Source organism: Anomaloglossus baeobatrachus, chromosome 3, assembly GCF_048569485.1.
Source record: "Anomaloglossus baeobatrachus isolate aAnoBae1 chromosome 3, aAnoBae1.hap1, whole genome shotgun sequence".
In the NCBI taxonomy this organism is placed as follows: Eukaryota; Metazoa; Chordata; class Amphibia; order Anura; family Aromobatidae; genus Anomaloglossus; species Anomaloglossus baeobatrachus.
In genome coordinates, this window is record NC_134355.1 from 127,058,743 (window position 1) to 127,072,534 (window position 13,792).

Genomic DNA, 13,792 nt, shown 5'->3' on the forward strand with positions numbered 1-13,792 from the left:
ATTTCAGACAAAGGTGTTAAAAGAATAATCACAAAAAATTGTCCAAAAGCCAAGAACCAACTGTGAAGAGCTACAGAAAGACCTGAAATCAGGAGATGCAATTGTTTAAAAAATACAATAAGCAATTTACTCAAATTCCATTGCCTATATGCATGCTCATCATGCGAGACTCCATTGCTGCACAAAATACATGTTCAAACGAGTTTAACGTTTGCTCAACATCATTTAGACAAGCCTGTGAAATACTGGGATAATATAGTCTGGTCAGATGAGTCCAAAATTGAACTCTTAGGATGCCATGATGCACACCTTGTTTAGAGGCCAAAAAGCACTGCACATCATCCCCATAACACCAAACCAAGAATGAAGTTTGGAGGTGGGAATATCATGGTGTGGGACTATTTCACTGCATACAGCACTGACAAACTTCAGATAATTAAAGAAAGGATGAATGGACAAATGTACTGAGACAATCTTGATAAAAATCTGCTGCTATCTACCAGTATATTAACCCCTTAGTGACAGAGCTAATTTTCTTTTTTTTTTTTTTTTTTTTATGTTCAACAGACTTTATTTTATGACTTTTTACCACCGATTCCTACACATGAGGAAATCTGCTTTACTGTTTAGTCTTCCTCTTCATCATCTCCACCTCCGGCTCCACCTTGGGCCTTCTTGGCATTCTTTCTCTTGACACGGCCGGGACGTCCGCCACCGTATGGTGAGCGCAGGGAGAAGTCGATGTGTTTTTGGGAGTCCAAGCGCACAATGAAGGATGGGATGTTCACCACTTGCTTGCGGACGCGGATGTGCCTCTGTCGGATCAGCACACGGGCGTGATGGATGGATTTGGCCAAGCCCAACTTGAACACTTGGGTCTGAAGACGCCTTTCCAAGAAATCTTCAATTTTCAGGCCGAGAATGTAATCAAGCTTCATCTTTCCCTCATCTAACACTCCAATACGTACCAGACGCCTAAGCAGGGCATTACCTTCAAACAGACGCTTGGGATCCTTCTCATCCAGAGTCAGCAGTTCTCTGGCAGCTTTGCGGATCTTGGCGAGCGTGAATTTCACCCTCCACACCTCACGCTTGTTACAGAGCTAATTTTCACCTTAATGACCAGACCAGATTTTGCAATTCTGACCAGTGTCACTTCATGAGGTTATAACTCTGGAACGCTTCAACGGATCCCGGTGATTCTGAGAATGTTTTTTCGTCACATATTGGACTTCATGTTAGTGCCAAATTTAGGACAATATTTTTTGCGTTTAGTTATACAAAAAATTGAATTTTGGCAAAAATTTAGAAAATTTAGCAATTTTCAACTTTTGAATTTTTATACCGTTAAACCAGAGATTTCTGTGACACAAAATAGTTAATAAATAACATTTCTCACATGTCTACTTTACATAAGCACAATTTTGGAAACAAAATTTTTTTTTGTTAAGAAGTTAGAAAAGTTCAAAGTTTATCAGCAATTTCTCATTTTTACATCAAAATTTACCAAAACATTTTTTTAGGGACCACATCACATTTAAAGTGACTTTGAGGGGCCTAGATGACAGAAAATACCTAACAGTGACACCATTATAAAAACTGCACCCCCCAAAGTACTCAAAACCACATTCAAAAAGTTTATTAACCCTTCAGGTTCTTCACATGAACAAAAGCAATGTGGATTGAAAAAAGCAAAAATTAAATTTCACCTAAAAATGTTCCTCTAACCCAAATATATTCACTTTTAGAAGAAATAACCCAACAAAATGGACCACAAAACTTGTACCCCACTTTCTTATGAGCGCACTGATACCCCACATGTGGTCAGAAACCTCTGTTTGGACAAATGGGAGGGCTCGGAACAGAAGGAGCAATATTTGAATTTTGGAAAGCAAATTTGGCTGAAATAGATTGCGGGCACCATGTTGCATTTACAGGCCTGCTAAGGTACCTAAACAGAAGAAACCCCTCACAAGTGATGCCATTTTGGAAACTAGACCCCTCAAGGCTTCTATCTAGGGGTATAGTGAGCATTTTAGATCCACAGGTACTTCACAGATTTTGTTAACGTTACGTTGTCATATTGAAAATTTTAATAATTTTCTCAAAAATGTTGCTTTAGCATCAATTTTCTCACTTTTTCAAGAAGTAATTCCAAAAATTTGACCTCAACGTTTGTTACCCACTTTTTTATGAGCACGGTGATACCTCACATGTGGTCTGAAACCTTTGTTTGGACAAATGGGAGGGCTTGAAACGGAAGAAACAATATTTGAATTTTGGAAAGGAAATTTGGCTGAAGATTGCAGGCACCATGTCGCATTTGGAGGTCCCCTAAGGTACCTAAACAGCAGAAACCCCGCACAAGTGACCCCATTTTGGAAACTAGGCCCCTCAAGGAATTTATCTAGAACTTTGATGAGTACCCTGAACCCCCAGGTGCTTCACAGAATTTTATAACGTTGAGCTATGAAAATAAAAAAATAAAATTTTACCACAAAATTTCAACCAGGTAGCTTTTTTTTTTACAAGAGTAAAAGGAAAAAATTGAGCATAACATTTATTGTGCAATTTCTCCTGAGTTTGGCGATATCTTATATGTGGTGGAAATCAACTGTTTGGGCGCATGACAGGGCTCGGAAGGGAGGAGTGCCATTTGACTGCAAAATTGGCTGGAATCAATAGCGGATGCCATGTTGCATTTGGAGAGCCCCTGAGGTGCCTATACAGTGAAGCTCCCCAACATGTGGCCCCATTTTGGAAAATAGACCCCTGAAGGAATCTATCTAGATGTTTGGTGAGTACCCTGAACCCTCAGGTGCTCCACAGAAGTTTAGAATGTTGAGCTGTGAAAATAAAAAAATACATTTTTACCACAAAATTGTTACTTCAACCAGGTAGCTTTTTTTTTTACAAGTGTAAAAGGAAAAAATTCAGCATAAGATTTATTGTGCAATTTCTCCTGAGTATGTTGATACCTTATGTGTGATGAAAATCAACTGTTTGGGTGCACAGCAGGGCTCGGAAGGGAAGGAGCGCCATTTGACTGCACAATTAGCTGGAATCATTAGCGGACGCTATGTTGCATTTGGAAAGCCCTTAAGGTGCCTAAACAGTGGAGGTCCCCCACAAGTGAACCCATTCTGGAAACAAGACACCTCAAGGCTTTTATCTAGGTGTATAGTGAGCAGTTTGAATCCAAGAGTACTTCACAGAATTTAATAAGCTTAGGTTGCCATATTGAAAATTTTCATTTTTTTCACAAAAATGATGCTTAGCATCAAATTTCTTACTTTTTCAAGAGGCAACAACAAACCGTGGACCCAACAGGTTATCCAATGTCTTATGAGCACAGGGATACCCCACATGTGGCCAAAAACCTCTGTTTGGATAAATGGGAGGGCTTGGAATGGAAGGAGCACCAATTGAATTCTGGAAAAGTTGAAATAATTTGCGGGCACCATGTCACAATTGCAGGGCCCCTTAGGTACCTATACAGCAGAAACCCCCCCACAAGTGACCCCATTTTGGAAACTGGATTTTATTCAGGAGTATAGTAAGAATTTTGAATCCACAGGTACTTCACAAAAATGTTGCTGTAGCAACAAATTTCTCACTTTTAAGCTATGTGGCCATGATCCAGTGACACGGCGTTTAGTATACAGTGTCAGCCTTCCTGCAGAGATGTGAGTGTTGTCCACGGGAGAACGCAGCTGCCCTTGCCCACGATTTGGGTTCAGGCTGCTGTGGAGCTCTATGCTACCTGCAGAGAACACTCTTGTCTCCGCAGCATAAATTGACATGCTGAGGCTCGGGAAGCTGCACCACAGGTCAGTGTATGCTGCAGAGAAAAAAAGCACAGTGGGAATAAGATTTCTAAAAATCCTTCCACTGTGCTTCTACTGCACAACACAGCGTTATGGATGCAGGAAAAACACTCTGCGCCCAAAACGCTGCAAACCCCGATTGTTGGCGCACAGCCTAAAATGCTACAATGGATGAATGGATAGAGGTCAAACAATTATAACATCCCACCCCCCTGCATATTCTAAGCTGGCACCCTTTAGTGCCTTTCATGTGGCACTAATGGGTGCCTAGCCTTGTATTTAGCCCCCCCAAAAAAATTAATAATTAAAATAAACGACGTGGGGTCCCCCCTATTTTTGATAGCCAGCTAGGGTAAAGCAGACAGCTGTAGCCTGCAAACCACAGCTGACAGCTTCACCTTGGCTGGTGATCAATTTTTAAAATAAACAAACAAACATGGGGTCCCCCCCAAATTAGATCCCCAGCCAAGGTGAAGCGGACAGCTGGGGTCTGGTATTCTCAGGGTGGGAAGAGCCATGGTTATTGGACTCTTCCCAGCCTAAAAATAGCAGGCCGCAGCCGCCCCAGAAGTGACGCATCCATTAGATGCGCCAATCCTGGCGCTTCGCCCCAGCTCATCTCGCGCCCTGGTGCGGTGGCAAACGGGGTAATATACGGGGTTGATACCAGCTGTAATGTCACCTGGCATCAAGCCCTGGGGTTAGTGAAGTCACGGCATCTAAACAGATACCCAACATCACTAACCCAGTCAGTAATAGAAAAAAATAAAGACAAAAAAAAATTTATTTGAAAAAACACTCCCCGAAACATTCCTCTTTCATCAATTTATTGAAAATAAACAAATTCTGGTCGCTGTAATCCATTTTGGAGGTCCCACGCCGACTCTGGATCTTCTAGAATATGGGGGCACGTTAAGGGAACGTATCCCCCATTTTCTGGAAGAGCAAGCTCTCCATGAGCAGTGTGGGTGCAGTAATCTGAGAATACTGCACTCACACTGCCCCGGTCCAACCTAGGGCAGAGTGACCTACAGTAACCTCATTCCAGATTATGAGGGGCATGCTCACAGAACATACCCCCCAATTTCTAGAACAGCAGGCTCTCCATGTGAGGAGTGTGGCTGCAGATTACTGCACTCACTCTCCCCCGGTCCACAGTACAGCAGCATGTGCAGCAGCAAGGTCAGCGTCCCTGCTTGCAAGGATCCAGCTGACAGCCACTGTCTGCACATGCGCCGCCAGCTTTCCAGAAGGAGGCGGCGTGATCGCGGGGACAGAGCAGCAGCCAGGTAACGGGGAAGACCAGGGGCTGACGCGGGGTGACGGCGGGAGACCTAGCGGGACCTGGGGACAACTTTTCTGTCGCATGTGACGTGTCACATGCGGCAGAAAGAGCAGGATGAATGCGGCCGCGCGCTACTGTGCGCTGCGCGCCGCCATCTTGCATGCTCCGGAGGGGGGAAGGGGGGCGGCTCTGGAGAACCGGAGGGGGCTCCGGGGGACCAGACAGCTCCAGAGTACCAGAGGAGGGGTCAGGGGGAGGACATTTCCCTGCGATCTGAAATGTTTGATCATTTCAGATCCGAGGGAAATGAATGTAGAGCCGGCGGCGGCAGTTTTCGGCGCCATCCTGAATGCTCCGGAGTGGGGCTCTGGAGAACCGGAGGGGGCTCCGGGGGACCAGACAGCTCCGGTGTACCGGAGGAGGGGTCAGGGGGAGGACATTTCCCTCCAATCTGAAATGTTTGATCATTTCAGATCGGAGGGAAATGAATGCAGAGCCGGCGGCGGCAGTTTTCGGTGCGCTTCGGCGCCATTTTGACTGCTCCGGAGGGGGGGTGGGGGTGGGGGGGGCACTCTCTGGTACCAGGGGCCTTGGGGGCACTAGGGGTTTATATTTCTTTCTCATCTGACATGTTTGATTACGTCAGATGAAAAAGAAATCAGTTTTACCGGCCATTTCTTTTTTTTTATGTGATCGTCGGTATACGGGGTGTACCAGCCATCACATTATCGGGGTCCAAAAAATACACCACGATTCATAATCTGGGGGGTCTCAGCTACCCCCGGTAGCTGAAACCCTGAGATTTTCGGTCGCTGGGGGGCGCTACAGGATTTTTTCAGAGCGACGCTTTAAAGCGGCGGAACAGAATAAGTACCCTGTTTTGCCGCCGCTTTAAGTCGTACGGCCGTCATTATGAGGTTAAAGATGAAAAAAGGATGGACACTTCAACAAGACAATGATCCCAAACACACAGTCAAGGAAACTCTCAATTGCTTTCAGAGAAAGAAAATAAAGATGCTAGAGTGGCCCAGCCAATCACCTGACCTGAATCCAATAGAAAATGTAGGAAGGAACTAAAGCTTAGACTTGATAGAACGAGACCACGAAAACTTCAGGATTTGAAGAGTGTTTGCCTGGAAGAATAGGCCAAAATCATACCTGAGCCATGCATGCGACTAGTTTCTCCATACAGTAGGTATCTTAAAGCTGTCATCACCAACAAAGGTTTTTAGACAAAGTATTAAATACATTTCAGTAAGCGTGTTCAATACTTTTTCCCTGTATCATTTCTCATAATTACACATAACTAATTTATGGACATCTTTGGTTTGATTTCTTTGCCTGTGTGGATTGGATAGTTGTTAGTGACATCTGATGACAAATTCTGTTAATAGCACCTTTAGAAATATATGTACTTAGAAAATTAGTAACATGTTTGATACTTATCTCACCCTTTGTATTTGCAAAATTTGAGAATGCAGACATTTTGCATGTCTCATACTTTTAGGGGAAACATTTTCTCCTGTAGGGAAAACTTGCAATGTTTTTTGTTATCCACTATCTGTCAAAAATCACAATGGAGCCTTAAGTGTGACAGTGGTAAAAAAAAAAAAAAAGGTTGCATTTGATAAATATTTTATGTTTTGTGTTAAGATTTGCCTTAGTTTCTTTAGTAAAAAATGTTTTTAGAAATATATTCACCTTTTTATCTCTTTATTCATGGCTGGATGAGAGAAACATTCATAGCTGAATGCCAAAAGTTTGATTAATACTTCTTTGCACTGGTTTTATTATACTATGCAGCATCTCATACATATAAAATGTAAGATTTGCCTACCTATTTAGTGGCATCAAATTTACCACTGCACATAAACATTGTATCTGAATGTTCTGCGTACCCTGAGATCGAGCTTAAAATGGGCTTTACAGGTTTATATAGCATAACTGAACCTTGAAAAACCATTATTGTTCATAAAGAATGGAAACATTTACAAGGACAAAAGAAAAATCGTATGTGAGAGTATGTCGGAAAAGCCCTTTCCAAAAGGAAATCCATTCATCGGAGACTCGGGTGCATTGTGAATGAGATGTTTGCTGAAAACTGGGAAATTAGAATGTATGTTACTCGACTTTGCTTAAAAGAATAGCTTGCAGGTAAAGGTTTTCTTTATTGCCAATTGTTTTGTAGCACTGCAGAAGCACTGAAAAGCTCGTTGAATTCGTAATGTCTTTTCTTCATCTCATTTCCATTCCAGCTTTAGAATGATCAGTAATAACACTTGCTTTTGTTTTCCAGCGGCAAATAGGAATTACGTGGTGCTATATTTTAGTCATTTCAAGTTTTACTATTTATTTACTAAAGTGCAGCAATAATATAAAAATAAAACTCAAAATACGAATGGTAGATTTCCTAACAGTAATATTTTCAATGTACTTAGCTGGATATCTGTTGTGCAGAATTCAGGCGTCCTAAGTCTCTGCTTAGAAGGGTTTGATTTATTTTAAGGTTCTAAGCTTCCTTCACTAGTACATAATACATTTATTGTTAACTACCCCCATCTTGTATCTAAATGTTGGTCTATTCAGAAAAGCAGCATCAAATATGCAGGTAAGTATGTTGTAAAAATGAAGGTTCAATCCACTAAGGACAGCAACCTGTTATAGCCAGGATTGGAATGGCCATCTGGCAGTTTTGGCAAGTGCTAAATGGGATGGTCCTATAGTGGGCTGCATCGCTCCGTAACACTCAGGATGTCAATACTGATGACAACTGAAGCAGAGCAGAGAGCCATCAGGTCCCTGTTCTACCATTTACTTGTGGCGCTCCTGAGGCTCTGGTCGCAACAGGGTACTGCAATTGAGATAAGGCGCAGTTCCTATCTGGGGTAAGTGACACCTGGTTTGCCGGTGCTCACACCAGACACGTTACACATGCAGTTAGGTGCCTTCCCCACAGGGGGGAGTGGACTGGGGTGGACAGGGAGAGTTAGCCATCCAGTAGCATGGGACTTCACAGTCACCAGGACAACCACTGGGGGCGGGTGCCACATGGGGTATAAGAGGAGGTAGCCATGACACATAGTGAGCTTTTTGGAGGGACGTCCCATGAGACCAGACTGGGTGCAGGAGAGCACCAGTGCTGGTGGGATGACACACAGCTTATCTTTCTGTTGTGGAGCCTGGGGCTTGTGAGCTGGAGCTCGGCCAGGTTCCTTCGGCCAGTCGCTGGAGAGCGAGGACAAACAGGACATTTACACTGACACCAGTAACTGCCTGAAACTTGCACTGGATAACCAGAGACTTACCAGCAGTGAACCAGTACGCTATCAGGCAATCTCCTAACCAGTGAGTAAAACACCTGAACCGGAGCTCTTGCCTTATTTCCATTATTTACCGGCGACGCCGTCCCGCACTCCGGCACCCACTACCAGCCAGCCACCCTCCCGGGGCAACCACTCCGCCTGTGGGGAGTGACTCTATCTTGGCTGCAATCAATATCGACTCCCGGTAAGAAGAACCCTGCAGCGGCAACCCCTACCTGGCTGCAAACCACAGGTGGTGTCACGAAAAAAGCTCTATTAATATCCCTGTAAATACCCCCTTTTAAAAGCAACCCCCCAGGGTCACGGAACCGGGCACCAGCCATTACACCCGTGACACTTCCCATATCCCTAGGGTGCGTCATACTCACTCAGTCTGCAAGTTGTGTCTAGCCTGTGGCCAGAAAGAGTATGTGAAGCAGCACAATAACATCACCACATCGTGCCACCTGCACCAACACATGCTTCAGAGGACAGGCACACTGGAGTTATTAATTATTATTATGATTAAGAGCCTTTTTTCGCTTGAAAAGCGTTGACATTTCTTTGCTCTGTACCCGCCCTAACAATTTTTGATATGGGCTTTTTAATTATACTTAAATACATTTTTACATTTTATTTGCTGGCACTGCATTTTTTCACCTCCTATGTTGTTCTTCACCTGCCAGCCGAAGCAGGTTGTCCGTGCACCACCACCCTCAATGTTCTCCTGCGAGCTGTGCATTTCTCCTTTTTCTGACACTGGAGTTATTATTATTATTAGGGGGCAGAAGGCATTACAATAATAATAATAATAATAATAAAAAAAAAAGAAGCCTATGTTGTGCTTCTTTATAATAATAAAGCCTGCCATCAGTGACAGACACAGACAGAAGAGTCCCCTGCACAAGACCAATATCTCATTTTTTATAACTAGCGTAGATTAAGCATAAGGGGAATGGTATTCTCAGGTTGGGAAGGACCATTGTTATTGGGCCCTCCCCAGCCTAAAAATAGCAGCCAGCAGCCACCCCACAATTGGTACATCCATTAGATGTGCCAATTGGGACATTTTATTATTAATAATAATAATAATAATAAAAAAATAAAATAATTATTTATATAGCGCCAACATATTCCGCAGCACTTTACAATCAGGTGGGGGCTTGTACAGACAATTCCCATATACTACCCCATTGCTATGGCAATTGGGGTAATATATGGGGTTGATGTCAGCTGTGATTTGTCAAAAATCACAGCTGCCATTAAGTGCTGGGTTGGTAACGGAGAGGTGTCTATGAGTCCCTCCATTACAAACCCTGTAAGCAAAAAGAAAAAAAAAACACAAAAATTCTTTATTTTAAATACTGTGTTTTTGCAAAAATAAAATACTGTCTTATAATTTTTTTTTGCCCCCCAAAAAGCACTAGGGCTTATCTTCAGGGTAGGTCTTTTTCTTGGAAAAAGATAGTTGGGGGTCAGTTATCTTTGGCAGGCCTCTCCCAACACATAAGCTCCATGTTGCTTCCAACCTTTTCTGGCCAACACACTCACATAAATCAGATGGTACTTATACACACACATACATATCAGATCACACACACAATCACACATCAGATCGCTTACACACACTCGCCACATCCAGCAATACCGATTGCTTCCGGCCAGCAGGGAAAGATGGGACACAGTGCAGTGGTACGCATGGAGGACCCAACTATGGAACGAATCAATGCATTACACTGCAGGTCCTATGTGTTCCACTGCACTGTGTCTCAGGGTTCTCTGTCGGCCAGAAAAAATCGGTACCGCTGGATGTGGTGAGTGTGTGTGTGCGATCTGATGTGTGATTGTGTGAGCGATATGATGTGAGATTATGTGTGTGATTTGATGTTTGTGTGTGTGTGATCTGATGTGTGTGGGTTTGCAATCTGATGTGTGCGGATGTGCAATCCACTGCAAGCCCTCCTGCTTGGCACCTGGTGAGTATGATTGTGAGGTGTCCGCTGTCTATAATGAAGTATCCTGCAGTATTCTTTAACTTTTTTAGCTGCATGGACTGCATTATTGAACTGCGACTAGGGCTTATTTTCGGGGTAGGATTTATATTTAAGCCTTGCTCCGAATATGCTGAAAATCCCTGCTAGGGCTTACTTATGAGGGAGGTTTTGTTTTTAGAAAAACACGGTAATAAAATAAAACACCCCCTTTACCATTTTTTTAACCCCCCAAACACCTCTGCAGGTCCAACGTAATCCAGACAACGTCCCACTGCTACATCCGGAGGCCATGGTGAGCGGTGACATTAGAACACGTGACTACTCACTGCTGCCTCCAGGACACAGTGAGAGCAGCATGATAGCAGCCGGAAGTGACCTCAGGTGAACTATGAATGTCTGACTGTGTGTCATGGTGGCAGCTCAGTCTGGCAGTCTGGCACCGAGTTCACCTGTAGTCACTTCTGGTGGTTCTCATGAGACACTCAGTGTGAGCCACACGCAGACGCAGTGACCTCAAGTGAATTCAGTGTCAGGATTTTGGGTTTTCTATTGAGCTTTATGCATTTGTTGTCTTAATCAAGATGATGGTTGATGATTAATTTTGTCCCATGTGGTTCCTGTCAGTCTGCCTATTTAAGTTCCGATGCATCATTCATGCCTTGCCTGAGTATTTGTTTACTTAGCTTGGTGCTCTGAGTGTGCTACTCCCTGGACCTTACTCCTCTGACTGTGGTTGCTCCTTACTTCTGGCTGTTCCCGGCTCCACTCATGGTTTCCGGATCTCTCTTGCTACAACTGTTTCCAGCAAAGATGCATTAAAGCAGAATCACTGGATATGCTGTGGTTTCCTGGCCTCTCTTCTCCCTTCTCAAGTCTCAGGTGGACTTGTCTCTACTCTGTTTTAAGGGACGTGATCCAAGAAGCGTGTCTAATCTGCCAGCACTTATACAGTACAATGGTCTGCATCAGCATCATGTAAGTCAGTACCTGTTGGCAGTGTCTACACTGTCCCATACACTTTACTGTGCAATCTTGGCCTGGTTATTAAGGACTGTTCGCCACTTGTTTTTTCTGTGTATGAACTGTTTCCAGATCTAAGGAAAGCCCTGCTATGAACCTGAACAGACTTATTGCTGCATTTCACTAATTTACTTACACTTGCTTGAATTAGTTTTGTGTGAGCTTTGTTGCACTGTTTTTGCACCTAGGTGAATACAGACTTGAATCACCATCTGTTTTGTCTCAGTTCAGTCCCCCACCATCAGGTTCCAAGGTAGCCATTAAATCTTAACCTCTTCACAACACATGACGTACTGAGTACGTCATGGATCGTGTGAGGTTAACCACTGCCGGCTGCCACTGGCAGTGGGCAGCGCTATTCCTGCACATCAACTGATTTGAACAGCTGACATGTGCGGATATGAAGTACGAGTGGATCCGTTCTCCACTCACATCTGTTAACCCCTTGCATCTAGCTGTCAAAATGTGACAGCGAGATGAAACAGCGCGCCGCGGTAAACATTCCCTTACCTGGCACCATTGGAAGTCCCGTGATGTGATCAAGTGGATCCGATGGTTGTCATGGTAGCACAGGGTCATGTGATGACTCATGTAGATATCCTGAGTCACTTCCTGGCAGACTGCCCTGTGTAATAGGAGAGCTGAGTTTCTGTAGATCTCAGTTGTGTAGCTGTGATCTGGAGAAATGGAAGACCGATCAGACTGCTGATTCTTATAGTCCCCTGGGGGACTAGTAAAATTTTAAAAAAACAACTAAAAAGAAAGTTTTAAAAAAATTAAAAAAATAAAAAAACCTAAAAGTTCAAATCACCCCCACCATTCGCCCCATTGAAAATGAAAGGGTTACAAAAAATAATACACACATTTGGTATCACCGCATTCAGAAACGCCAAATCTATCAAAATATAAAATCAATTAATCTAATTGGTAGACAGTGTAGCGGCAAAAAAATTTCCAAACGCCAAAATTACGTTTTTTGGTCACCGCATATTTTGTGCAAGATGCGATACAGGCGATCAAAATGTAGCATCTGTGAAAAAATAGTACCGTTAAAAACATCAGCTCAAGACGCAAAAAATAAGCCGCCACTAAGCCGTAGATCTCGAAAAATGAGAACGCTACAGATTGTGGAAAATGGTGCAAAAACTGCGCCTTTTTTTTTTAACAAACTTGTGATTTTTTTTTAACCCTTTAAATAAAAGTAAACCTATACATATTTGGTGTCTACGAACTCATACCAACCTGAGGCATCACAGCGACACATTACTTTTACCATATTTTGAACACGGTGAATAAAATATCCCAAAAACACTCAGGCAATCACACTTTTTTTGCAATTTTTTTCACACTTGGAATTTTTTAGCTGTTTTCCAGTACATTATGTGGTAAAACTAATAGTTTCATTCAAAAGTACAACTCATTCCGCAAAAAAAGCCCTTATGTGGCAAGATTGACGGGAAATTAAAAAAAGTTACTGCTCACGTTAGAAGGGGACCAGTAAAAAAACAAAAAACGGAAAATCGCCCAGGGGTGAAGGTTAAAAGGTTAAAACTTAGCACTGTATGTGTCATGGGGCAGTGTATTCAGGCAGTCCAGTAGCTGTGAGGCCTAAAATCCTTAAAAGAGCTTTTAAAGTTCCTGGAGTTCCCAGCTGTTGGGACACCTCTTACTAGAGTTCACAGCCTCCAAATGTCCTAGCAGCTGAGACCTCCAGTATCCTTTAAGGGAACCTGTCACCAGGTTTTTACCTTATGAGTTGCAGCAACCAACAATGAGCTCTTCTGTACAGCATTCTACAATACTGTATATAAAAGCCCAGGTCATTCTCTACAACATAAAAAACTTCTGTATTATGCTCATGTGGCGCCCCTGAGGCTTCCGTCGCCACAGGGACATTGCACCCCAGTCAGAGGTGTAATGTCCCATCCTGGGTAAGGAAAGGGGTACATGCCAGTTCACAGGTAAAACTGCACTACACCCATTGCTAGGCACACACTGGGACCAGGGACAGTGGCAGCAACCCTCCCATGCTGCATGCTGGGAGGGGTCGTAAGACCCATCCCTGCTCCCATAGGGTGGTAGCTTAGCAACCGGGCGGTGGGAAGAGCCAGACGAGTGTAGAGCAGAGAGGAAGGTCAGAGTTTCAGTTTACCTTAGGGAGTGAGAGAGTGAGGAGTCAGCATGTAGCTGTGAAAGAGAAAGGAGCTCTGTGAGTTCAGAGTGTCCGCAACAGAGAAAGAAAGTAACAGAGGAGAGAAACCGAGAGTAGAAGAAGAGCTCTAGTCAGGCAGGAGCTAAAGAAAGAAGAAAGTGACGCTTCCTGGTGAAGACCCTGGGACTCGGAGGGTCCAGGTGACACCAAGC

The 13,792-nt window shown here is 43.6% G+C and overlaps 1 protein-coding gene across 1 annotated transcript in view; it reads right to left on the bottom strand.

Annotated features, from left to right (window-relative positions):
- Positions 1-598: 598 nt before the first annotated feature.
- LOC142297185 (small ribosomal subunit protein uS4-like) overlaps positions 599-13,792 on the bottom strand; it is a 49,314-nt gene continuing 36,120 nt past the window's right edge. Inside the window, exon 2 of the mRNA XM_075341453.1 lies at positions 599-1,103. Coding sequence (XP_075197568.1) covers positions 627-1,103 — 477 coding nt within the window. The 3' untranslated portion in view covers positions 599-626. The remainder of the gene's footprint in view (positions 1,104-13,792) is intronic.